General features: G+C 59.8%; 1 protein-coding gene across 2 annotated transcripts; it reads left to right on the forward strand.

The window, feature by feature from the left end:
• The first annotated feature begins 193 nt into the window (after nucleotides 1-193).
• On the forward strand, nucleotides 194-15,992 carry MOB3A (MOB kinase activator 3A). 2 transcript variants are annotated; one of them, XM_027717243.2, is made up of 4 exons: nucleotides 194-269; nucleotides 11,188-11,731; nucleotides 13,334-13,536; nucleotides 14,493-15,992. In XM_027717243.2, exons 2-4 carry the CDS (start codon nucleotides 11,314-11,316, stop codon nucleotides 14,520-14,522), a joined length of 651 nt encoding a protein of 216 aa, XP_027573044.1. In that variant the 5' UTR covers nucleotides 194-269; nucleotides 11,188-11,313; the 3' UTR covers nucleotides 14,523-15,992. The 2 variants fall into 2 exon arrangements, with proteins under 2 accessions (XP_027573044.1, XP_039241564.1); XM_039385630.1 differs by lacking the exon at nucleotides 194-269 and adding an exon at nucleotides 7,476-7,551.
• Nucleotides 15,993-25,016: the final 9,024 nt, after the last annotated feature.

Raw genomic sequence — 25,016 nt, forward strand, 5'->3', positions numbered from 1 at the left:
TTGGAATAGAGTAAAAGAAGGCAGAGTAAAATAAACTGGAGTAATTGTTTTAAAACACGATAAACCAGGACTCGGCCGCCCGGCCAGCTCCGCCTGGCTCTGCCCCGCCCCCCGCGCTCCCTCCCGCGGGGGCGGCCCCTTTAAGAGGAAGTAGCTCCGGCCGCGGGCGGAGCGCGAGGCGCGAGGGCGGCGGGAGCGCTGCGGCCCGAGCGGGCGGTGCTGCGGCCCAGCCCGTGTGCGTCCGCCAGAGCCGGACCGCGGCAGGAGAGGTGCGGGGACAGCGGGGCGGGGGCTGAGGGGACCTGGAGGGGCTGTGAGGGAGTGCGGGGGGGGCTGAGCGCTCTGGGAGGGCTCTGTGAAGGAGCACAGGGAGACCGGGGAGGTTTGAGGCGTCTGGGGGGGAGCAGAAGGGGGTTTGGGGGTTCTGAGGGGTCTGGGAGGGAGCACAGGGGGTCTGAGGGGAGCGGGGGCTCTGGGGTCTCTGAGGGAGCCCAGCGGGGCTGGAGGGTCTGAGGGGTCTGTGAGGAAGCAAAGAAGATCTGAGGGGAGCGGGAGAGTCTCTGAGGGAGTAGAACGGGGCTATGGAGTCTGAGGGGTCTGTGAGGGAGCACTGGGAGACCTGAGGGGAGCGGGAGAGTCTCTGAGGGAGTAGAACGGGGCTATGGAGTCTGAGGGGTCTGTGAGGGAGCACTGGGAGACCTGAGGGGAGTAGGGGGGGTCTGGAGGGGTCTGTGAGGGAACACCGGGGCCCTGCTGGAGGGGCTTCTGTGGGAAGGGGCCCTGGAGGGGCTCGGGGCGGTCCCCGCCTCCCCCGGCCCAGCGCGGGGGTCCCGATGCCCCGGCCCAGCCCAGCCCACGAGTCCCCCCGGCCGGGCCGGGCCCGCCTCGCCTGTTGAGCCGCGGCCGCCGCATCCACGCGCTGGTCTTTAATTATTTGTGTTTCCCTGGGCGGGAGGCGATGGCGAGCGAGGGGCCAGAGCCCCCTCGGAGCCCCCCGGGCAGGGCATGGATGGATCGGGGCATGGGTGGATCACGGTATGGATTAGGGTGTGGATCTGCCTGTCCTGGAGGAGAAACCCCTTGGATGTGACGCCGCAGGGACATCCCCCAGCAGAGCCCTGGCTGGGGTCGGGCGGGGGGTTCACCTGCTGCAGGATTCATGAGCAACCCAAAAATTCATAATGAGGAAAAAGGAACATCACAGAGGGCGAAGGGTTTGCTGGCACAACCCTGAAGTTACAGTCTGTAACTTCCTATTTTATCCCACCTCTTCCCCCTTGACCTCCTGCAGCCCAGCTAATGCCTGTTTCTTTGTAGGCAGAGGCTTAGCCCTGAAGTTTAAACTCCTTAAGCTCTGAACTGCTCAGGGAACGAAGAATTTTCCACTTTTTTTCAGATCATGGTGAGCCACAGCTCAGCTGTCAGGAGGGAGAGCTCATGAGGAGAACTTGAAAGCAAACTCTTGCTCTGCTTCTGTCTCTTGCTGTGGGCTCAGGAATGGTGATCTTACAGAGCTGCCTCTGCTCTGATCTGCAGTACAGAGAGCTCTGCTCCTCCAAAGAAACCTGTGTGAGAGGGACAGGCAAGAGGAAAGGGCAGGAAGTTCTCCAGAGGGAGAGGAAAGGGGATCTGAAGTTGTCCAGTATAGATGTTTAGGAGAACCGTCTCTGTCAGGGGCCCTACTGCCAGTGAAAGGCGGAATTCCCTTCTCCAGATGCTTGGAGCTACAGAGTGGCCACACCTTCTCGATTTCCATCCTTTTTTTTTGGTTTAAAACCCATTTTCTTGTCTGGGAATCTTCTGCCAAGCCACAGGGCAGGGAGGGATCTTTTCTGGGAGATGTGAAACTTCCCCAGCCACCTGTTTATGGCAGTCCCCAGGGCTTTGTCCTTGCACTCTGCTTCCTCTCCCAGCTTTGGGCTCGCACCCAGCTCCCTGTTTGCCTGTTGCTGATCCCTGGACTGCATATTCCATGTTTCATCTTCACTTTCTATCTTAGTCACCTGTGTGTGAGGTGAACCTGGGGAGGAGGGTGAGCTCACGACTCTTAAATCCCCAGAAAGGGAGGAGAGGGGCGCTGGGAGTTGTTGGTGTGGTGGCAAAAGCTGGAGCTGTTGGTTGACATGGAGGAGCTGAGTCCAGGTGCTGAGCAGGGAGCTGGTTCCCTGTGCCTGGAGCTCACCTGGAGCTCACCTGGAGCTCACCTGGAGCTCCTGGGATGCTCTGTGGGACACGTGGGGTTGTGCAGTGAACTGTGCCATTATCAGACATGGGAATGGGCTTGGCCGAGGCTTGGGGAGCTTGGAGGGTACTCAGCATCCTGAGCAAAGTTCTTCCTGACTCCAGCAGCCTCTGGAGCTCTTTGCCAGCTGCTTCCTTGTCCACATGTAACGTGACCCTTCCACTGATGGGATGGGAAGTACCATCTGCACTAGAATGGGGTGATTTAGTCCCATTTTGGAGGTCAGACTGGCCTGATCTGTGCCATTCTTGGTCACTCCTTCTCCTCTGGAAGGACTGGGGATCTCCATGGCCACAGTGCACAGAAGGAAAATGTCCCTTGTGAGCAGTGGAAGTGTCTGGGGTCAGAGCAGAGAGGCTGCAAAACCTTCCCAGTCCTTCCCACAGTGTTCAGGTCTGAATTGCCTTCAACTTCTGAGTTTTAATTTCTTGTGAGGCAGGGAGGTATTCTGTGATTCCTGAGCTCCAATGCTGCTGTAAGTGGCTCCAGAACCAGCTTTGCTGGAGGTTTAGCAGCTTATCTTTAGGAATACGTAATATCCAGCTAATGCTGTCAGTGAAGAGTGCACCTTAGGCTGTGCCTTTATCCTGCTTTTTCCAGGTGCCCTGGGAGGCAGAGTTATCCCTGAGGCCTGGTGTGCTCTGCTGCCTGCTCCCCTCTGGAGCTGGAGCTGTGCTGGAAGTGCTGCTCCGCTCCTGGTGGATTTGGGGGGATTGTTGCTCTGGGTACCTGAAGCAGGAGGGAGGACAGAGGCAGGGAAGGCCAGAAAAACCCAGCAAAGCAACACTTTGCCAGAGCAAAAAATCCCTCCCCCTGTGACAGCTCTGACTTCCTGCAGAAGGCCTGGCTGAGCTCCAGGGGCTGTTGTTGTTGAGTCAGTGTGAGACGAGGCAGCCGTGGGGACGCTCCGGGTGCTCCTGTGTGAGCCCTGTGCTGCTTGCAGGGCAGCCCCTGGGACAGAGGGTGAGCCAGAGCCATCCCAAACGTGCTGTAGGTGGAAGCTGGTCCCATGGCTGCAGTGGAAGGCACTGTGACTCTTTTTTGCAGGCCTCTCTTGGAGCTGCCTTTGCCTCCTTCTCCTTCCTCTCGCTGTGGCAGGAGGTCCTATGATGTGGTTGGTGTTGAGGTGATCCCCGACTCCACATCCGTGGGCTCATTCCATGCCTGGAGCTTTGCTGATGTGTTGGGTTACTGCTGTATCCCAAGGGGAAGAGAGGCCTCGTGGGCCTCATCTCAGGGAGAAACAATCCTGCTGTTCATCCAAACGCGTGACACTGGCGTGGGGACAGGGAGCGTTTGTCCATGGGATTATGCATGATCTGGGAAAGACTGGCTGTTTAGCCAGCTCGTGCTCCAGCTCAGCCCTGGGGATATCCCACACTCCCCAGGACCCCAGTGGGAGATCCCACACTCCCCGGGACCCCAGGGGGAGATCCCACACTCCCCGGGACCCCAGGGGGAGATCCCACACTCCCCGGGACCCCAGGGGGAGATCCCACACTCCCCGGGACCCCAGGGGGAGATCCCACACTCCCCGGGACCCCAGGGGGAGATCCCACACTCCCCGGGACCCCAGGGGGAGATCCCACACTCCCCGGGACCCCAGGGGGAGATCCCACACTCCCCGGGACCCCAGGGGGAGATCCCACACTCCCCGGGACCCCAGGGGGAGATCCCACACTCCCCGGGACCCCAGGGGGAGATCCCACACTCCCCGGGATCCCAGAGTGGCTGTTAAAATAGTGCCATTTGCCGTAGTCATTTTTATCCTCCTAATGCAAAATCTGTGCTCCAAACTGGTGTTACCTTTCACTTGGGTGGGGGCAGATCCCAGGGTTAGAGGAGATGGAACTGCTGCTGGCTCCAGAATATCCCTGTGCAGTGAGGATGGTTCTGTGGAGCCTGCAGAAGCAGGGAGAGCTGAGCAGCTCAGCCGGGACTCAAACACCAGAGTGCCCTGACAGCCCTGTGGTGGGACAGCAAGGGGTCTTCCCAAAGGAGCAGGCCTGGGACCTGGGAAAGAGGGAGCTGCCCCTGGCATGCTTTATCCCAGAAACATTTGTGTGTGCAGTTAACCCGTGTGCTGGAGTCAGGACCCAGCCTGTCAGCTCGCACAGCCCTGCAGGGACCAGCTCTGCCTCCACACGCAGCCCCGTCCCGCCGGGACCCGTGGAGCCCTTCCAGGGGCTCTGACATTGCAAGGGATGCAGATGGCACGTAAGAGGCAGCAGAGCTGGCCCTGGCTCAGTGACACCCGGGCTCCCTGCAGTCACTGCTGCTCCACGGGAACAGTTTGAGATTGCAGCATCTGCTGCATGACCTTCCCCTTGTGGGAGGGGAACCAGGAGGGGACCTTTTGCAGAACTTACTTTTGTCCCCTCTGTGGCTGCAGGGAGGAAAGCCAGGGGGACAAACCACGCTGGAAATTCAGTGTTCCTGCCTTCCCTCTCTGCTGCCAGGCAGGGTTATCCAGCCTCTCTGGCACTTGCTCCCTCAGCATCCCCTTGCAGTGTGAGCTGTGTCATCCATAACGTCCCTCCTGCCATTACCCATGGTCTGGATCCAAATCCTGAGCTCAGAGCCAAGCAGTGAACTCCCTGTTCCTCCATCTGCCCGGGATGGATCGAGTTGTCTCATTCCTGGGTGACCTGGGCTCTGCCAGAGCTGCTGCCCTCAGCTCCACTGGATCTTCTGCAATCCCAGCTATGGCTTCATTTAACAGGGCTTTTCCCTTTGTTCCATTAACTACCTTGACTTTGGAATTGGCTGGAATGCTCAGCCTTGCAGGGGCAAGGAAGATGCCAGTTAAAGCCCAGCATAACTTTTTTGTCTTTTATTATACTCTTTTTCTCATGCAGATGGGCTCTGCCTCTGTATGGCTTAGGGGCATGAAAAGAACCTGTCCTGCTCCTGGAAAACCAGCCTCTTTCCTTCCAAACCAGCTTCTTTCCTTCTAAACCAGCCTCTTTCCTTCTCCTAAGCCAGCCTCTTTCCTGGAAGGGCCAGGAGATGTGGGAAGTGGCTGGAGAATTGATGTCTCTGCAGTTTCTTACTTGGGAATTTCCAAATTGTGCAGCAGATTGGAATCTCTGGGCCTGGGGGTGGCTGGGACTGGCAGGACTTTTCTTAAAGCTGACTCTGGTGAAACACAAAAGGCTCTTTGTTCACCCAGACCTTGGGAATTCAGCATTTCCAATGTGCCAGTTCGGAATGGCTCTGGTTTTGTTGTGAAGGCTGCTGCTGAAGCAGATTCCAAAAGAAAAATGTGGATGTTGTCCTGCAGAGCAACAGAATTAAGGGGCTGGTGTCATCCCAGCCTGGGGCTGGAGGTGCAGCTGAATCCGAGCTGCTCCTTCTCCAGTAACTTCCAGCAGCTTCTGGGACAGAGCATGGAGAATGGAAAAGGAAGGTGATACCGAGGGTAACACCATGCCTGGCTGTCCTGCAGCAGCATGGAGCCATCCTGCAGGAGCAAAGCCAGCTTGCAGAGGGGAAGGATTAGCTTTTGGGAAAACATTGGCAGCTCCCTGGGCCGGGAGGCTGGAGGTGGTGCCAGACAGGAAGCGGCTGACGTGGAAGTGCCGGCTGGCCGGGATTATGAATGGCCAGGCGTGTCTGCAGCCACACGCAGCCCTCCTCTCCCTGCCTTGCCCTGCCCGAGGTGAGCACAGGGTAGACCTTTGCTCCTCATATCACAGGTCCATCCGAGGGAGCAGCTGGAAGCCTCGCCCCAGAAGGACAGGCGCTGTTTGGTTGCCAGGCTGGCTCCAGGGACTGCCATCAGTGCCACCCAGCCCAGCCCCTGGAGTCCTTCTGCTCCCTGCTCTCCGCAGTAAAATCTCTCTTTGATCGTAGCAAACCAGGATCATCCTGTCTCGAGACACTGAGCTAGTGCAGAACAGCCACGGGAGGGGATTTGTGAAAGGAGAGGTGTGGAATTATGGAAAAAACGTGCCTGTGCGTCCCCGGTGTTCTGTGCGAGCTGCCTGTTTGGAGCTGCTTTTCTTCTTGGCCTCACTCTGTGAACTGAAGTTTTCACTGAAATGCTCAGTGCACCCGAGATATTGGGGCTGCTTTGTGAAACCCGGGGGCTTTTGTGTCCTGTGTTGGGAACTCTGGCCTGAGCAACGGGGTTAAGGACACTGGGAATGACTCGGAAGTGGGATCGTCCCCTCTCCTCCGTGGGGACACAGGGGCTGTCACAGGCTCCTCACCCACGGGTGCAGTTAAAAGCAGCTGGACTTGGTGTCATCTCCCGGGAAAGGAAGCCGGAGAGGTCCCTGATTTTGGGAGCCGCGTTGGGCCGAGCTGCAGGGCCGCGGCACCAGGAGGCAGCAGGATGTGGCCGCCCCGGCGCTGGGGTCACGGGGAGGGAAGTGGCCTCGTGTCTGACCCCTCCCCAGCTGCCGGAGCCTCCGGATTGGGGCCGCCCATCAAAGGGGGATCTTTTTCCCCCCTCTTTTGAAAAAGGAAGCTCGGCCTCGGTGCCTGCCAGTGCTCACAGAGGGCCAGAGACGGGCTGAGTGATTGCAGGGGTGACCTGCCGAGGCCAGGAACGCAGGTAGGAGCTTGCTGACTGCTGCCTTGCTGCTTTTTTCCCCCCGGCTTGCTGTTTTTTCCCTGGCTTGCTGCTTTTCCCTGGCTGTTGTTGAACCCCTGCGTGGTGCCGAGGGGCGTTGCTTGGCAGGCGCTGACGGAGCAGTCATGGGACTCCTGAAGTCCTTTTCGGGCCAGTCTGCCTCTGTGGGGAGGGCAGGATCCAGCAGGAATGCTGCTGGCTCCTGGAAAGCCTCGGGATGGCTCCAGCAGGACACAAGTGGAGGCTATTTCTAGGTGTTTTGAAGGAGTTAACTCTCTTCCCTTTTCCAGGCTCTGAGCTGCCTGTAAAAGTGACCAAGGGGTGGGAAGCAGCTTCCTGGGCTTTCTCTGCCCAGAGCTGGTGCTGGAGCAGGGCAGCTCCATGTGATCCTCCATTCCTGGTGGGGGAAGAGGAATGGCAGGGCAATGCCAACAGCCCTGGCTCACCGTCAGCAAACCTGGAGCTGCAGGAGCAGGGAGAAAAGGGATTTTTGGGAAGGGAAGGGAGGGCCAGATCTCAACACCCTGGGCAGGCACATCCAGCATAGGAGGAGCTGCCCCTGCTGTGTCCCTGGGAGGAACTGGGGGTGTGTTTGTGCCCAGACAGCCCCTGGCAGGGGCTTCCTGCAGGGCTCTGTGATCTGGAGCCATGGCCAAGGTCCTCTGGAGCACCGGTGACGGGGGCTGTGATCTTGGCTGGCTGGAAGGAGGAGTCAACTAAATCACCTGAGGTTTGTTTGGGAGCAGGGAGTGGTTTTTCCCCTCACCTTTGAAGCTTGCTGATACCATCCAGGTGCTTTGCATGTCCCATTTCCCAGTTGTCCCTAACTTTCCTTTCCCTCTTGTTCAGAGGCAGTGTCACTGCTGCCCGGGCTGTGACTCCTGCCTGTGGAAGTAGGTGTTGTACAGATGATATCATCTCCAAGCAATCTCAGGGATGCTTTGGTGTCTGTGCCTCTTTAGTTTTGTTTTTTTTTTCCTAGAGCTGAGTCTTTCTTTTAGCTCAGTTGCAGTCACAGACCATAATTAAATAGGCTGCATCTGCTTGAAGTCTCAGCCACTCATTTTGCTAATGCTTCACACAGATGCTGAATCGTCTGAGAGACAATTGCTGCTGTGTCGAGCTCCCCAGTTCTCAGGGATGATGTGTCCATAGGATCAGGAATTTGTTTATAGGACAAATACTGCCTCCATACCAAATAAACTCTGCCCTGCAGAGAGACCCTGACAAGTGTGAGGGCTGGGCAATCCCCAGCCCTGGGGTGTTTAACGAGGGCAGGTCCTGGATCCCTGTCCCTGGATGCAGGGACAGACTGGGGAATGAGAGGCTGGAGGGAAGGGCCCTGGGGGTCCTGGTCAGTGGCCAGTTGGATCAGAGTCAGCAGAGTGTCCTGGCAGCCCAAAGGGCCACCCTGTCCTGGGGGGCATCAGGCCCAGCATCGCCGGCCGGGCCAGGGAGGGGATTGTCCAACCCTGCTCTGACCTGGGGCGGCCTCACCTCGAGTCCTGGGGGCTGTTTGGGGGCCACAGTGTCAGAGGGATCTGAAGCTGTGGGAGAGTGTCCAAAGGAGGGACACGGAGCTGGGGAAGGGTCTGGAGGGGAAGGGTCTGAGGAGCAGCTGAGGGCACTCGGCTGGTTCAGCTGGAGCAGAGGAGACTGAGGGGAGACTCCTCGGGGGCTGCAGCTCCTGCCGAGGGGAGGCGGAGGGGCAGGGACTGAGCTCTGCTCTGGGACCAGGGACAGGACCCAGGGAAGGGCTGGAGCTGTGCCAGGGGGTTGGGATGGATCTCAGGGAAAGGTTCTTCCCCCAGAGGGTGCTGGGGCACTGCCCAGGCTCCCCAGGGCAGTGGGCACGGCCCCAAGGCTGCCAGAGCTCCAGGAGCGTTTGGACAACGCTCTGAGGGACAGGGGGGGATTGTTGGGGTGTCCTGGGCAGGGCCAGGGGTTGGACTGGATGGTCCTTGTGGGTCCCTTCCAGCTCAGGGTATTGTGGGATTCTATGAAAAGTCTCTCCATCCTGCTCTCAAATGCAGATCCTACAGAAAAGCAGTTAGTGAAAAGCAGTAGGAATGGAGTGAAAAGCAGTAGGAATGGAGTGAAAAGCAGTAGGAATGGAGTGAAAAGCAGTAGGAATGGAGTGAAAAGCAGTAGGAATGGAGTGAAAAGCAGTAGGAATGGAGTGAAAAGCAGTAGGAATGGAGTGAAAAGCAGTAGGAATGGAGTGAAAAGCAGTAGGAATGGAGTGAAAAGCAGTAGGAATGGAGTGAAAAGCAGTAGGAATGGAGTGAAAAGCAGTAGGAATGGAGTGAAAAGCAGTAGGAATGGAGTGAAAAGCAGTAGGAATGGAGTTGTGCTGCTCCAGGGGCGCTGCTGGTGCTCTGGGGAGGGCGGTGCTCCCGGCCCTGCGAGCTTGGTTGTGTCAGAGGACGTGTTTTCCTCCATCCCCACTCCAAGGAGCTCATCGCGTGCAAGGGCTTCTCTGGGACTGATTTGCTGCTGGAGAAAACAGCTGCACCCCCAGCACCTGGTGCCCACATTGCTGGATCCGTGGGGCCGGTTCCGTGGCACGGGGTGGGCGCAGCCCCCGGAGCTTCCGCCGCGGCCCCGCCGCAGGATGTGGCCAGGCTGTGACACAGCTCTGCCCCAGCACTGCTGCTCAGCTTCCTCCCCGCGCCGTGCTGGCTCACACGCCCCGGGGACACGCTGCCTGCCCGGGGGCTGGGTTTGCCTCCCCCACAGCGGGGGCTGTTCTGGCAGCAGGAAGGCTGGGCTGGATGGGGCTTGGAGCAGCCTGGGCTGGTGGGAGGCGTCCCGGCCCATGGCAGGTGTCCCTGCCCGTGGCATGGTCTTTAAGGTCCCTTCCAACCCAAACCATTCCACGATGAGATGTGTGCCGTGGATTCACCTCCCAGCCCGGGGAGGATCTCACTGAGCCACACTTTGGTTTCTCCCAGCACACGTTGTGGCCCGTGTTGCGACAGGAGTTTGGATCTCCCTGTTCCCGCACGGAAGAGGTCACTGAGCCCATTCCCGCAGGAAATGTCGAGCCTGTTCTTAGTGGGATGAACCAGAGTGGTTTGGGGTTTCTTCCTCGCTGTAATTAAATAAGAAAACAAGAGGCCTTGGCTTAAAGCTTTTTAATCTTTCTCCAGAGAAGAACTGCTGATTAGCACTGCGGCATCTGGTAGGGACAGGCTCGATTGCAGCGATGGCAGTCGTGACCTTGAGTTTGGGATCTTTTTCCCAACATTTGAGGACACTGTTTACCTATTGGAACAACACCGTGGCTTCATATAAATCTAATCTAAATTCTGCTTGGGGAAAGGGGTTTGTTTGCTTGCTTGCCTATAAAATTATGACAACTTATTTGTGCTATTTAAGGCATCAGCTTAATTTCTGTTACTTTATTCATTTCTGTCCAGCACATATAAAACGATATTTTTGGTACACAAAGCTTTCTGCCTTAAGCCTCCATCAAAGAACAGCCTGACACAAATTCTGCAAGGGGCTGGATGCGGGAACAAAGGAGGTATAATTAGCTACAGATAAACAGAGCTGTGTTTCTCGTCAGCATCCCTTCAGATCTTAACTTGGGTCTCACCCTTGGAGCTGATTCTTCTCCACAGACTGGAAGAGGAAGATGAGCTTTCCCTCATCTTCCAGCTTTCAACTTGAAGTGAGCTAAACTGAAGTGAAAATGTGTTTCTGGTTGTGTGCACCTGCGGCAGAGGCTGTGGCTGCTCTCAGGGCTGGTGTTATTTCAGGAGATTCGCTTTCCGGGTGCCTGAGCTGTGACTTCTTCTTCTCGTTGCCCTCCACCCTGTGGTTCCTGTCTCTCGCACTTTCCCCGCCTGCCCTGGTGGCTGCTCTGGTGGAGGGTGTCTGGCAGCAGCTCTGAGCTGTGCTGTGGGTTGGCATGACCTGACCTTTTGGGCAGGTTTGTTCCCGAGGGGGGAAGCACAGGTGAAAAGTTGGATCCAGGTGAAACCCACGTGGGTTTTGGTGCATCGGAGCTGAGCAGGAGCTGAGCAAAGTTTCTCTTTGTGGGGTTGGGGCTCTTGGTGCAGTGATGTCGGGATGAGTGGCTGTGGGGCCTGTTCTCTCATTCCCACAGGGAATGTGTCAGGAGTTCTCTCAGGAGTGGCTCTGTTCAGCCCAGGTCACCCCGACAGCCGCTCTGCTCCAGCTGGGCTGGGCTGGAAAGGGAAGGGAAGGGGGAGGAAGGAAAGCTGGCGTGAGCTCTCCTCCTCCTCAGATGTGGGGCGAGGGCCCAGATGGCATCCCAGATCTCTTCCTATGGGATTTAGACAAGGTTTCCTGTTGAGAGAGCTGCTCCTAATCGCTGCCCTTCTGTGCTGTGTTGCAGATCAGGACCAGATGAGCAGAGGGAGGTTTCTCTGAAGATCAGAGTCGCCCCAGCCGTGCCCCGGGAAGCGGCGCGGCCTCCGGCTGTCCCCGCTGCGGGCCTGGAACAGCGAGAGGAGGAGGGAAGATGTCCCACGCTCTAAAGCAAGTGTTCAACAAAGACAAAACCTTCCGGCCCAAGCGCAAGTTCGAGCCGGGCACGCAGCGGTTCGAGCTGCACAAGAAGGCCCAGGCCTCGCTCAACGCCGGGCTGGACCTGAAGGTGGCCGTGCAGCTGCCCCCGGGCGAGGAGCAGAACGACTGGGTGGCCGTGCACGTCGTGGACTTCTTCAACCGCATCAACCTGATCTACGGCACCATCAGTGACTATTGCACCGAGCAGTCCTGCCCCGTCATGTCGGGGGGGCCCAAGTACGAGTACCGGTGGCAGGACGAGCACAAGTACCGCAAACCCACTGCCCTGTCGGCCCCCCAGTACATGAACCTGCTCATGGACTGGATCGAGGTGCAGATCAACAACGAGGACATCTTCCCCACTAACGTTGGTGAGTTGGGGTCCAGGCGTGGCTGGCGGGGAGGGAGGTGGGTGCAGAGCCTTCTCCTGGAGCCCTCGGGTCCCGTTTCTGTTCAGGAGGTGCTGCAGAGCTGTTTCCTTCTGTGCTGCTCAGAGCAGCTCTTCCCAGCTCCTCTGCAGTGCTCAAGTACCCAGAGCTGCACCAGATCCCACTTGGAGTCGTGGATACCCCGAGGAAAGCCAAGGCGGGCAGTGCAGACAGGAGGCTGCCCTTAGAGCACAGGCTTGGAGGCAGCTCTGGGGTGGCTCGTGCTCCTGTGGATCAGCTCTCCTGGAGCTCACTGCCAGCCTGGATCCAGGCTCTGCCTCACCTGGTGATGCTGCCACGTGCCATAGTCAGCCTCTTTGTTGGTAGAGGCTGCTTTGGCTGCCTCTGCCCCTCCAGAGGGGTGGGATGCTGGCACAGACCTGGAGGGAGGGGCCATGTTTCATCTCCTGCCAGGGCCATGGAAAGGAGAATTTGGCCTAAGACGCCTCAGTCTGCATATCCAGGCACAGCTTCTCTGGATTCGGGACAGAGATTGCTGGGTTTTGTTTATTTTGTGTTGCAGATGGGAGAATTCATTCCCTGAAGCGTCAGGTAAATATGACTGAGCCCATGCAGAGCTTCCATCTCTGGGGATGCAGGAGACAGGGTGCAGCAGAGCTCCCTCCCTCCTGTCCCGGTGTTTATCCCACTGGAGCTGGGACAGGATGCAGTTGGCCACTGCTTGGGGCACGTCTGCCACTCGAGCTCCTCCTCTGTGCCAAAATGCTGCTTCAGCTGGTGTGGGGTGGGCAGAGGGGGGAGGGGGGCGGTGAACAGCCAGTTTTGAGACACCAACCCCCTGCCCAGCAGCTCTGTCTGTGCAGGACCCTGGGGAGCACAGCGGGGGTGTTGGTTCTGTTCTGGAGGCAGGATGAGCTTCCCGCAGCACGAGGGTTGTGGTTGGGTTTTTTTTTTTCAGTTGTTACTGTTTTCAGCTCAGCTTTTAACCAGATCCCTCCCCCTTGACACCGACTGAAATGTTGCAGCTCTGTCAGAGCACTGAAAGGGTTTAACTCATCCTCGTTCCTCCAGGAACAGCCCGTGTGGACTTTACACCCTGATATCCCACGGAGGTGCTGGATGGCCAAACCCCCCTGCTGTCAGGGCCTGGCCAAACACAGACCTGGTACCTTTAAAGAGCACCTTAAAAGCTTTCATTTTTAACCAGAGACATACCAAAATAAGGGATAACTGTGTGGAGGTAACAACACCAACCCTTTCCTTCAGGAATTTGCTTGGTCATATCTAGTGTTTTGCACTGTTTGTATAAATATGTCAAACAGGAGTAGAGGAAAACTCAGACTGGAACAGTTGCTGGGAATCTGGGCTCTGCTTTCAATCTCAGCAGTGCAGCTCTCTGTCACTTAAAAAATCCATGCTTGTGAAAAATCTGATCTAAAGGGAAGCAAAAAGGAGAGAGCAATGGACATTGCCAGGGACAGAAGCCCTTTTGTCTCAGTCTGCCTGTTTTACCAATTTATTTTGGCTCTGAGGAACCAGTTTTAACATGACTGAAGGTTTCTCATGGCCATTCCTCCCTCCCAGGTACTCCCTTCCCCAAGAACTTCCTCCCAGTGGTGAAGAAGATCCTCTCCAGGCTCTTCCGGGTCTTTGTCCACGTCTACATCCACCACTTTGACAGGATCACCCAGATGGGCTCGGAGGCCCACGTGAACACCTGCTACAAGCACTTTTACTACTTTGTGAAAGAGTTCAATCTCATAGACACCAAGGAGCTGGAGCCCCTGGTGAGTGTCTGGGTGGGCTCAGGGTGCAGGGGGGGCTCTCGGGGTCTGCAGGGCAGGGCTGGGGGAGGCACAGAGCTCTCTGGTACCTTCTCAGGAGACCCCACCTCAAATCCTGGGGGCAGTTCTGGGCTCCTCACTCCAGGAAAGACATTGAGGGGCTGGAGCATGTCCAGGAAAGGGAACGGAGCTGGGGAAGGGGCAGGAGCAGCTGAGGGAGCTGGGGGGGCTCAGCCTGGAGAAAAGGAGGCTCAGGGGGGACCTTCTGGCTCTGCAACCCCCTGACAGGAGGGGGGAGCTGGGGGGGGTCGGGCTCTGCTTCCAGGGAACAAGGGACAGGAGAGGGAATGACCCCAAGCTGTACCAGGGGAGGTTTAGATTGGATATTGGGGAAAATTCCTTCAAGGAAGGGGTGGTCAGGCACTGAACAGGCTGCCCAGGGCAGTGGGGGAGTCCCCATCCCTGGAAGTGTTCAACAAATGTGTGGATGTGGCCCTTGGGGACAGGGGTTAGTGGTGACATAGCAGTGCTGGGGGAATGGTTGGACTCGATGATCTTGGGGGTCTTTTCCAACCTTAATGGTCTCTACTAACCTGGTTGCCCAAATTCAGGACCAGTTGGCCCTGCACTTTGGCTGCCAGCAAACTGGGAGTCAGGACAGGCAGGGCTGGGGGCGGTTGTTCTCCAGCACCTCCTCCCACTCCCAGCAGCTGTTTGCCTCATTTGTGGGCCCTGTGTGATCCCAGCGCTGTCAGCCATCTGGACACAGATGGATAAACCCCCTGGGGTGTCCTGGGAATGGTGGGGGGAGCACAGCCCTGCCCATCCTGGAGCTCTGGGCACCAGTGTCACCCCACACCTGAGAAGGGTACTGCCAACTAAACACAGGGCAGGTTTTTCCACCCACCCCCTCACCTGGATCCTCCTTCACCCCCTTGCCTTCTCTGTCCCTTTGGCAGAAGGAAATGACCTCCCGGATGTGCCACTGAGCTCTGACCTTCCTGCTCCCACCTCGGCGCCTCCTCCGAGGGCTCAGCCCCGCTCCCGGCCTGGAGACGTGGTTCAAGGGGACAACAGAGACGTTTTCTTAAAGAAATTATATATTTTTAATGAGTTTCAATGTAAAACTGTGATATTGCAGGAATATTTTTTTAAAGATGCTCTAGATTAACTAGTTTTTTATAGTAATTTCTATAAAAAAAAAAGAGAAAATATTTTGAGGGCCATTTGATGGGAATGTCCACTCTTGGAGAGGGGAAGAGCTGCCCTGAGCTGCCCCTGCCCTGTGCCCCGAGTGAGCTGAGCCAGCTGCTGCAGGCAGAGCTGTGTGTGGAGCTGGTGCTGCCATGGAAGCGGTACTTCCCTCGGGACACCCGTCCCGCCCCTGCAGGCAGGCAGGCAGGCTGCCTGGGGACTGGGGAGGGAGTGCTGGTGTACCCCGGTCCCCAGGGTGCTCCTTGGTCCCAGCACCTCTTCCACTGGCCAGGAGTCCAGTTTTGGGCAGAGCTGCTTTGTGCCCCCGTGCCCAAGGCTTGGCCCTGCCTGTGTTCCCTTCAGGCCAGCTGGGAGCGGGGTTTCTCCTGTGGTTGCTGCTGATGGAGTCAGCGCTGCTGGAATCTGCCCTGCTCCCCTGCAGGAGCAGCTGAACAAGACAACAGCAGCCACCTGGATGATAGAAGGAGAAGAAAATATTAAAGCAAAAATATTGTGGTCTAAGCTCTCCAGCCAGGCAGATGTTTCCTTATCTCCCCACACCCCCCGTGTGACTGCTCCCAGCCAGAGAACAGCCCTGCTGCAAGCAGCTTTCCAGCCTGACCTTGGGATTCCTTTCACACACACACTAATCTCAGCTCTGGCTTGCTCAAAACCACAATATTTTTGTTTTCTGCTTCTTTTATCATCCAGGTGGCTACTGTTGTCTTGTTTAGCTGCTCCTACACTCCCCTGGTGCAGCTCAGCACCGTCTCCACAGGGATCCACTGGCAGCCAAGCTGTGCCTCATGGAAGTTGAGCAGAGGGACAGGGAATTCCTGCCCCTCACCTCGTGGTACGCTGACCCTGCCAGGAAGGACCACTTGTCCTCCGGCCTCGCTGGCCACGGGGATCACATCCTGCTTCCCTTTAGGGTACAGAGCCCTCTCCCTCTTCCCCAGCCCTGTGCCCATGTGGGACCAAAATCTCTGGTGTGCAGCCAGAGCCCCCCTGGCCTTGCCTGCTGCTTGCACAGTGAGAGCTCCCAGTGCCCCCAGTAGGTAGGTGGGTCTACCTACGGTTGGGACCAGTGAGAGAAAAGGTTTCTACGAACAGTGACCAAACTACCACTCACCACTTCTTCCTCACAAAGTGTTCCTGTGCCCTGGAATGTCTGTACATACGTGACTCTTGTTCCTGGGACAGTCGTACAAACACCCCTCGTGCTCTGGAATGGAACCAATAAATTATGTTGTATTTACACAGCACACGTGATGGCCCCTTTGTCAGAGCCCTCCTGTCAGCAGAGCAAACACGGGCTGCTGGGCTCCTGGGAGCTGTGCCGGGGAGCTCCTGGGTGCTCTGGGCCTGGGGGGTTCCTGCTGCTCTCGGGGTGCCAGGTCAGGGCTGGTTCCCAGGGCCATGGAGCTCCACCAACACCCCGGGGGTGTCCTGCCTTGTCTCTGCAGTGTCCCTGTACCCCAGGGTTGAGCTGTTCTCCAGCTCTGGAGCTCGGGTGCGAGTGGGCAGGGGAGGGCAGTTCCAGCCTGCCCAGGAGCTCTGTGCTGCCACGGGCACAGCCATCGAGGCTGAGGGACTGAACCGAGGAAAACTCTGCCTTTGGCGGCTGCACGTTATTCTCCTGGCCAGGAGGGGAGCGAGGGGCTCCCCAGCCTGGGCTCCTGCCTGTGTCCAGCCTGCAGCAACAGCTCCTGCCTGTTCCCTGCCTGCAGCAACAGCTCCTGCCTGTTCCCTGCCTGCAGCAACAGCTCCTGCCTGTTCCCTGCCTGCAGCAACAGCTCCTGCCTGTTCCCCTGCACAGTGGAGGTGCTGGGCCCCCCTGAGCACCCTCGAGCCCCTCTCCCAGTGTTCTGTGGGTGCAGCTCAGCTGGAGAAGCACACTTCCTTGGCTGTTCCTTGGTGTGCAATATCCCTCTGGCCATGCCACCCCCGGCTTTTGTGCCCCTCCTTGCTGGCAGAGCACGAGACGCTCCAGGTCCTTGGCTTAGGGTGAGCACTGCTCGGCTACACCAAAACACTGGGGTGTTATCAGCATTATCCAACCCCAAATCCCGAACACGGCCCTGTGCTGGCTCCTGGGGAGAAAGCTGGCTCTATCCCAGTGAAACCAGGAGAGCTGCAGGGACCCGAGCGGGGCTGGGTGGGCAGTGAGCGGGGCTGGGGCAGCTCCTGGGCTGTTCCTCAGCTTTCCCATTCCCCCCCGCCTGGAATGCTGTGAGGGCCGTGTCCGGAGCCCCTTCCATGGGGCTGCGGGGCCCTGCCTTCCTCTGCCCCCCTCTTTGGGGGGAAAGACCTGCCCAGCTCCACTTGAGACCAGCTCAGCCGAGGGAGGAGGAGGAGGGAAAGCACCTTCCCGGGAGATCAGCCGGGCCGGCGGTGCCGCTGCGGCTGAGCCCGGCCCCCACAGCGCCCGGCGGTGCAGGATGTTGCCCAGACAGGTCTGCAGAGCCACAGTCGGAGCTCAGCCGTGCTCTGCCTCTGCCTCAGCAGCCCCAGCCCTGCTTTCATCTCCCTGGGCTTTCATCTCGGGTTTACTCACCCCTGAGCCACAGCTGAGAGTCACTGCAGGGAGTGGGTGACTGTGAGCCCTCCGGGCTGAGCCCCCAGGGCTGAGCCCCCCAAAATGAGCCCCCCAAGATGAGCCCCCAGGGCTGAGCCCAGCCTGGTGAGCAGGTTGAGCTGTGACTGAGCAGGACCCCTCGGTACTTGGATCAGTCTCCCCAGGCTCCGGGGTTGCAGAGGCACCGTGAAGGTTTTGCTGAGAGCCCCGAGAACAGATTTGCAGATCTCCTGCCCTGCAGGGCCTGGCTCGAGCGGGTCCCATGCCCAGGGCTCAGGCAGCCTCCCCTCTGCGGGGCTGAGCCCTTCCAAAAAGCACAGATGGCACCTGCCCCGGAGCTGGAGCGGGCACGGGCTCGTGGCACAGAGGGGGCTGCACTGCCGTATGTTCCCAGGGAAATGCTCCTTCCCTTTGGCTCAGCACAGGGTCACCCACTGCTCCAAGGAAGCGATGGCTCACCCTGTGCCTCTCCCCTCCAGCCCCCAAAAGCCGAGGAGCTCAGGAGCTTTAGGGCCTCAGTTCTGCCACAAATCCCGATTTAGGATCCTGCCAACGACATCAGTTTGTCACAGATGAGTGATTTAGGGTCACTCAAAGAATCACCATCAACGTTCTCAGCAAAAGTTATTTTAATGTGAATTTATGAAAGTGTGATTTATCAGAGTTTGATGGTGAGGTTCCTCCGGTACTTCCTCCCAGACTAAGGAAAATGGAGTTGGAATCAAGCTGGAATGATTAACAAAGGGACCGAAGATATAAAAGGGTAAGAGAGACCCTTCTGTTGAGGATGAGGTTCAGAGAGGACCCCCCCACACACACTTCCTTAACTCCTGATGGAGCTTAGGGACATCCAGGTCCAGTTTCAGTCTCAAACTGGGACAACAATTTACATCTGAAGGAATTCAGTGCATGGATTTGGTGTTCATTCAGTGTGATGTCAGGAACTCACTGAGGAGCTGCTGTGAACAAGAGTCTCTCCACCTTGTGATAGGGAGGATTTGTGCCTCAGGTAAGGAATCTCAGACCTTGAGGGGGTTCCCAGCTCCACGGGAGGTCACCATGGGCTTCCAGGCAGGGAGAGCTCCAAGGCACTCATTGGGACTGGCTGGTGATGGGATGATGCCATTGGCTCACAGTCCAATGGCACATGAAGGGAAAGGTGTAGGAGGCTCCTCGTACCCACGGCTTGCTTTGTTCCTTGATAAATGAGCCTTGGAAAAGCCACCCACTATCCATGTGTTAATCCCAGTATCAGTGTTCCAGGCTCACATGGATCGATGCTCCCTGGGTCACTCTGCTCCTTCATGGGTTCCCTGGGACTGCTGGGCCTGGCTCTGCCCTTTTCCCTCCGGAACCCAGAGCAAACCCCCCTGGTTTGGTTCAGGTGTCGAGCACATCCATGAGTCCCATTAGGGTTTGCTTCAAATGGGGGCAGCAATTCCATGGACCCCCAGAAACCAGCCAAGAGGGAGCAGGGGCTGGGGGTCTCCTGCAGCATCTGCAGCCCCATGTCTGTGTGTCCACGGGGTCAGTGCAGGAGCCACATCCCGCTGGGTAAGGAGGGGAATGTCCCCAGCCACTGCCACCTCCCTGGGCAGCAGATCCTGCTCAGAGCACTCCTGGGCCTGTGCTGTGACACAACCACTGCTGTACCTGCCTCATCCCCTACACTTTTGGAGCTGGGCAGCAGGGGCACTGGGTGGCACAGGAGTGTCCCTGCACAGCTCTGCCACCACAGCCCCCAGGCCTTGGCAGCCCCGTGGCCGCCTGTGCCTCCATCCCTCATCCCTGCACAGGCAGTGGCAGCTTTCCAAGCGCTCAGAAATGTGCCTTTTGTTTGTCCCGTTTTCCCTGGACAGCTGATGCCCCTGGGCCTACATTCCCCAGGGTCTCTGGCAGCCCCCCAGCCCTGATGTGCCACCTGCCTCCTCCCGGGCAGAGGGCAGGGCCCTGGGTTTTCCCTGCTCCGCTTTTGGACTCCGTGGAGAGGTGACAGCCAGTCCTGGGACAGGAACAGTCACCAGCACGGCACGTGCTCCCTCTCCCTTGTATGGCACAGCCAGGCCAGGGGCCAGCAGCTCCCCAGCCCTGTGCCAGGAACATGAGCAGGACCTGGAATGCTTCTGGGAAAGCTCTGGAGCGGGGAGCACGTCCCGTCCCCGCGGCTCGGAGGTGACACTGATACCAGGGGCACCTGCTGCTCCATCCCGTGCCAGCCCTGCAGGGACAGGGGGCCCTCCTCGCCCAGAGCTTGACCAAGAGGTGCCCCAGGATCACTTTTTGTCCTGGTGAACAAATCCCCAGAGGCTGCTGGGACAAAGCCACCGGCACCCACATCCTCCAGCAGGGGTGTGCAGGTCCCACTGCGGTTTCAGTGCCCTTTCCATGGGAATTTTTTGGTGGTTTGGGTTTTTCTGCTCCTCTGAGGAAACAGCCTGCAGCTGAGTCAGGGGAGGGTTAGGTCAGATCTCAGGGAAAGGTTCTTCCCCCAGAGGGTGCTGGGGCACTGCCCAGGCTCCCCAGGGCAGTGGGCACGGCCCCAAGGCTGCCAGAGCTCAAGGACAACGCTCTGAGGGACAGGGTGGGATTGTTGTGGTGTCTGTGCAGGATCAGGAGTTGGACTGGATGGACCTTGTGGGTCCCTTCCCACTGAGGATATTCTAGGATCCGTGATTCTAAGGAATGTGCCAGCCTGCACGTCCCCAGTCACCCCATGGTGACACAGCTGCAGTGGGTCAGGGCTGCTCCTGTGGATCTCACCCCTTCCCAGGGAACTGGGAGGATGGAGAGGGGTGAAAAGAGACCGGGGTGTTTAAAAGTAGCAGCTTCTCCCATCTGTTGCTGTCACCCAAGGCACCCTCTGTGGCACAGCGTGAGCCCCATCCCTGCCCTCCTCCCCAGACACCTCAAACCTGGAGCTCCTGGAGCTCCCGCCCCTTGCTTTGGGGGCTGCAGGGGTTTTCCTCCCTGGGGTGACTCTGTCCAGCTTCCCAACTCATCCCTGTGCCCGGCCCCACTGTCTCCATGTCCTTGTCCCCAGGGTTTTGGCTGCTGTGGGGTGGTGGGGCCGGGACTGGCCGTGTCCCCTCTGGGGGATGGGGGGTGCTCCCCACTGAACTGGTGTCTCCCCTGAAAGGTTTTTTGGGGTGAAACCACCCCAGGGTGTGTTTGTCCCCTCCCTGCAGCTCCGGCTGTGGGTTCTGGCTGCTCCTTCACCCCACGACACCTCCTCTGGGAAACTGAGGCCCAACACCCCCTTACCCCCCCCACGTGGCCCCCCCTCCTCGCTCAGGATGTCCCACCACTGTCCTGGAGACCCTGGGCTGGGCAGCTCTGCTGGGGGGTCCTGGGGAGGGGGCACAGCCCCCAGATGTGGGTGCAAAGCAGGAGCTGGCAAAGCCAAGGGGGGTTTGCCCCGAGCCCTCCCCTGCAGCAGATGGGGAGGGAAGGACCAGGGCCACGTCCCTGGGGAGAATCCCACGGTGGCAGGATGGGGACACTGGGACTTGGGGTGTGCTGGAGGCCTGGCTGGAGGGTCAGATGTGGCACTGCCCAAATCCCCCTGGCAGTGGCAGGGCAAGGAGGGAGTTTGGGGACCCACTGGCACAGCCATGTGCCTGTGTGTGCCTTGGACATGGGGAGGGGGGTGTCCCATGTCCCCTGTGTCCCCTGGCCCTCCCTCCCTCCCATCCCACCCCAGCTCCAGGAGTGTCAAACCTCCAGGTTTCTGCCCGGCAGGAAATTCCAGGGTTTTTTGCAAGATTTTTTCATTTGACACAGAGCCAGGGCTCCAAATCCTCCCTCTTCCAGGGGCGGGAAGCTGGGCCCTCCTCGGGCCGGGGAAATAAGACACAGAAAGAGGAGCTTTATTTATTCTCCCTCCCGAAGCAGAGCAGTGGGGTGGGGGAGGGAAGGCCTGGACCCCTCCGAGCTGCTGCCTGTCCACTCTGGGGCTGCCCCACGTCCACGGGGAGTGGCAGCCACACGTGGCTCGGGGCACAGAGGGGTGACAGGGTGGCCACGGTGGCCTCCAGCCCCTTGTGCTCCCTCTGCTCCCTGGCCAACAATAGCTCCTTCCGGCACGGCCCCGCTCACTTTCCTGTTTTCCCCCAGCCGGGCTCCGACAGCTCCTGGAGACCCCAAATGTCGTGGGTCCTGCTGCTGTGCCGCATGTCCTGCCCCCCACGGGTGCTCTGCGTGCCCTCCACGTGTCACTGCCCCCTCTGCGTGCCCCGTGTGTGCCTGACGTGTGCCCTGAGCTCCCCATGGGGCCCTGGCGTGACCGTGGCGTGTTCCCTGTGTGCCTGGCACGTGCTCGTGCTGTGCCTGCTGCACACATTCTGCACACCCACTACACACACTGTACACTCACTACACACACTGTACACTCACTACACACTCCCTGCACACCCACTACACACACTGTACACTCACTACACACACTGTACACTCACTACACACACTATACACTCATTGCCACTCCACGCAACGAGCGTGTCAGTTCTCAGCCTCTGCCAGTGTCACAGAGAGGGGAGGGTCACACACACACAGACACATAACCCCCCCCCCCGTGTCCGTGCACACACACAGACACACTCACACTCACACACACACACACACACACAGACACAGACACACAGACACACAGACACACACACACACACAGACACACACACACACACAGACACACACACAGAGACACTCACACACACTCACACACACACACACTCACACACACACACACACTCACACTCACACACACACACACACCACACACACACACTCACACACACACACACACACACACACACACACTCACACACTCACACACACACACACACACAGACACACACTCACACACTCTCACTCACACACTCTCACTCACACACACACACTCACACACACACACACACTCACACACACACACTCACACACACTCACACACTCAAGCATGTGCTGGGCTTGCCCGCACAGGTTCCTCCTGGTGGATCCCTCCTGTTCCCCCTTAGGACGGGCTCTGTCCCTCTCCCTGCAGCCCCACAGGGTCCAGCCAAAACCCTGGGGTCCAACTCGTCCACTCTCCTCCAGCCTCACTGCGGGGAGGTTTTAGGGGCTGCACCGCCCGGGTTTGGGGCCACAGCGGGTCCCTGTGCCGCTGTCCCCTGCTGTGGGGACACACGAGCCCACGGAGGGTGCACAGGGCCACGCCAGGCCCGAGGGGCCCTGGCAGTTCCCCCCTGAGCTCACAGCACAGGGCATCCCAACTTTTTAATTCAGGGAAACGTGCATTTGGATGTATTTGAGCCCCCCCAGCCCCCTCCCTCCTCCTGATGGCCACGGGGGGTGCAAACACTGCAGCAACCCCCCCGTGTCCCAGTTCTCACCAGGATCCACAACTGGTAACCCCCTCCGTGTGATCCCATGGTGTGAACACCCTATGAGGGCCCCAGCACAGCCCCTGTGCCCCCACAGACCCCCCCCCCGGCGATGGGGCAGCACCACCCCCCCAGCCCGGGCTAATTGGGGAATCCTCATTAGCAGCACTAACAAAGAGAGGCCTGGGACACCCGGGGTTGGGATGAGGGAGAGACATCGGGGCCTGGAAAAGCAGGAATTCGGGCAGATTTGGGGAGGGGGGGCTGGGGGGGTGTGAGGGTGGCCGGGGCCCCACCACGGTGACCCCACCAGGCTTTGGGGCGCTGCCAATCCCCCCCCAAACACCCCCCAAATACCCCCCCCAGGGGGGAGGGGGAGCACCGGGGGGGGGGGGGGGAGGGGGCAGAGCGGGCCGGGGGGGGAGGGGAAGCAGGGGGAGGGGCTGGGGGTGCTGATGGCAGCAAGGGGGGTCTCGGTGGGGGTCTGGGGGTGCCAATGGCAGTGAGGGGGGGCCGGGGGTGGGGGGTGTGCAGAGAGTGTGCACGGGCTGAGGGGGGGGAGTCCGGGGTGCCGATGGCAGCGGGAGGGGAAGGTCCGACCTGCCGGTAGCAGTCGGTGAGGGGGGTCCGAGGGTGCCGGTGCCGGTGTGGGGGGGTCTGTGGTGCCGGTGTCAGTGAGGGGGGGTCTGTGGTGCCGATGTCGGTGTGGGGGGGTCCGCGGTGCCGATGTCGGGGGGGTCCGCGGTGCCGATGTCGGTGGGGGGGGTCCGCGGTGCCGATGTCGGGGGGGTCCGCGGTGCCGGGGGGGCGGCGGGCGCAGCCAATGCGCGGCCCGGGCGGTGAAGTCACGCTCGGGGCCCGCAGCCATTGGCCCCGCGCCGCCGCTCCGCGCAACGAGCGCGTCAGTTCTCAGCCCCCGCTGGCGTCACGGGGGGGGACGGTCACACACACACACGAGTGGGGGGGTTCCCACGGGGTCATCGAGCCTGAGTGGGGTCCTGCTCCCCCTCCCTCCCCCTCAGTGCTCGTCACAGCCCGCGGGGACAGAGGGACGTGACCCCCCTGCTCTGCTCCCCCTCCGGTGCAGGCCGGGCCGAGCACGGCCCCACTCGTGACATGTGTGGGCTGGGGAGACTCAGAGGGGCCCCCACCCTCCTGCCCTGACTTTCAGAAACACGGAGCCGGCGTGTGCTTGTCCCCGGTGCAGGGGGGTCCCCAAGGGGTGTCCTTGTCCCGGGGTGCAGGATGGGGTACCATCCCTGTGCCCCCATCCCCGTGCCCACGGGTGGGGGGGTTGGGGTGTCTGGGGGTGTCCCTGTCCCCAGTTCAGTGCAGGGGGGGGTCTGAGGGGTGTCCCTGTCACCGGGTGCAGTGCAGGGGGTGACGAGGGGGTGCCCTTGTTTGTGGGTGCAGTGCAAGGGGGGGATTCTGGGGGTGCCCCTGTCCCTGACTGCAGCACAGGGGGTGCCCAGGGGGGTCCGGGACCCCAGAGCAGCACCGGAGGGGGGGCCGGTGCAGCGAGGGAGGTGCCCGAGGAGGGGTGAGGGACCCCCAGGGGCTGTGGGAGGGGGGGTGTTTTGTCCTCGGTGAGTTCCCAGGAGGGGTTGGGGCCTTTTGTGCCAACCGGGGGGTTGTCTGTGTCCCCGGTGGGTGCCCGGGGAGTCGGGGTGTCTGGGGGGGGGCTGTTTGCGTGCCCGGGGGGGGGGTCTGTGTCTTCGGTGGGTGCCCGGGAGGGCAAGTTTATGTTCCCGGGGGGAGCGTTTGTGTCCCTCAGTGGGAGCCCGGGGGGTGTTTGGACCCACGATGAGTTCCCGGGGGGTTTTGTGACCCTCGGGAGGGGTGTCTGTGACCTCGGTAGGTTCCCGGGGGGGGGTGTCCGTGTCCTCGGGAGGTGTCCGGGGGGGGGTTGACCCCCGGGGGGAATTTATGACCCCCGGTGGGTTCCCGGGGTGGGTTTCGTGCCCCCCGGGGGGTGTGTTTGTGTCCCCAGCGGGGTGTCCCCGGGGCGGGGCGGGGCGGGGGGGTGGTGGCGCGGGGGGGGGCGGGGCGGGGGGCGGGGCCGTGCCCGGGGCTATAAAGGCGGCGGGGGCGGGGGCGGCGCGTCCCCCCCCGTTGGCGGCGGAGCGGCGCGGAGCGGAGCGGGCGGCGGTGCGGGGCTGCGGGGCTGCGCTACCACCAGCAGCGGCGGCTCTGCGGGGCCGCGCCGGTGAGCCCGGGACGGGACGGGGGGGGATCCCGGGGGGGCGGCCGCAGCACCGGCTGACACCCCCCCCTCGCCCCCTCCTCTCCCCGCAGGTCTCGGCCACCCCCCGGACTCCCCTCCGGCTCTGCCCGTC

Source organism: Pipra filicauda, unplaced genomic scaffold, assembly GCF_003945595.2.
Source record: "Pipra filicauda isolate LSUMZ 115617 unplaced genomic scaffold, ASM394559v2 scaffold423_size595307_pilon, whole genome shotgun sequence".
In the NCBI taxonomy this organism is placed as follows: Eukaryota; Metazoa; Chordata; class Aves; order Passeriformes; family Pipridae; genus Pipra; species Pipra filicauda.

What these genes read in the sequence shown, in the direction of transcription:
- MOB3A (XM_027717243.2), top strand. Translation starts at nt 11,314, where the DNA reads ATGTCCCACGCTCTAAAGCAAGTGTTCAACAAAGACAAAACCTTCCGG. An exon ending in CATCTTCCCCACTAACGTTG is followed by an intron (nt 11,732 to 13,333) that starts GTGAGTTGGGGT and finishes CCTCCCTCCCAG; the next exon opens with GTACTCCCTTCCCCAAGAAC. An exon ending in CCAAGGAGCTGGAGCCCCTG is followed by an intron (nt 13,537 to 14,492) that starts GTGAGTGTCTGG and finishes TCCCTTTGGCAG; the next exon opens with AAGGAAATGACCTCCCGGAT.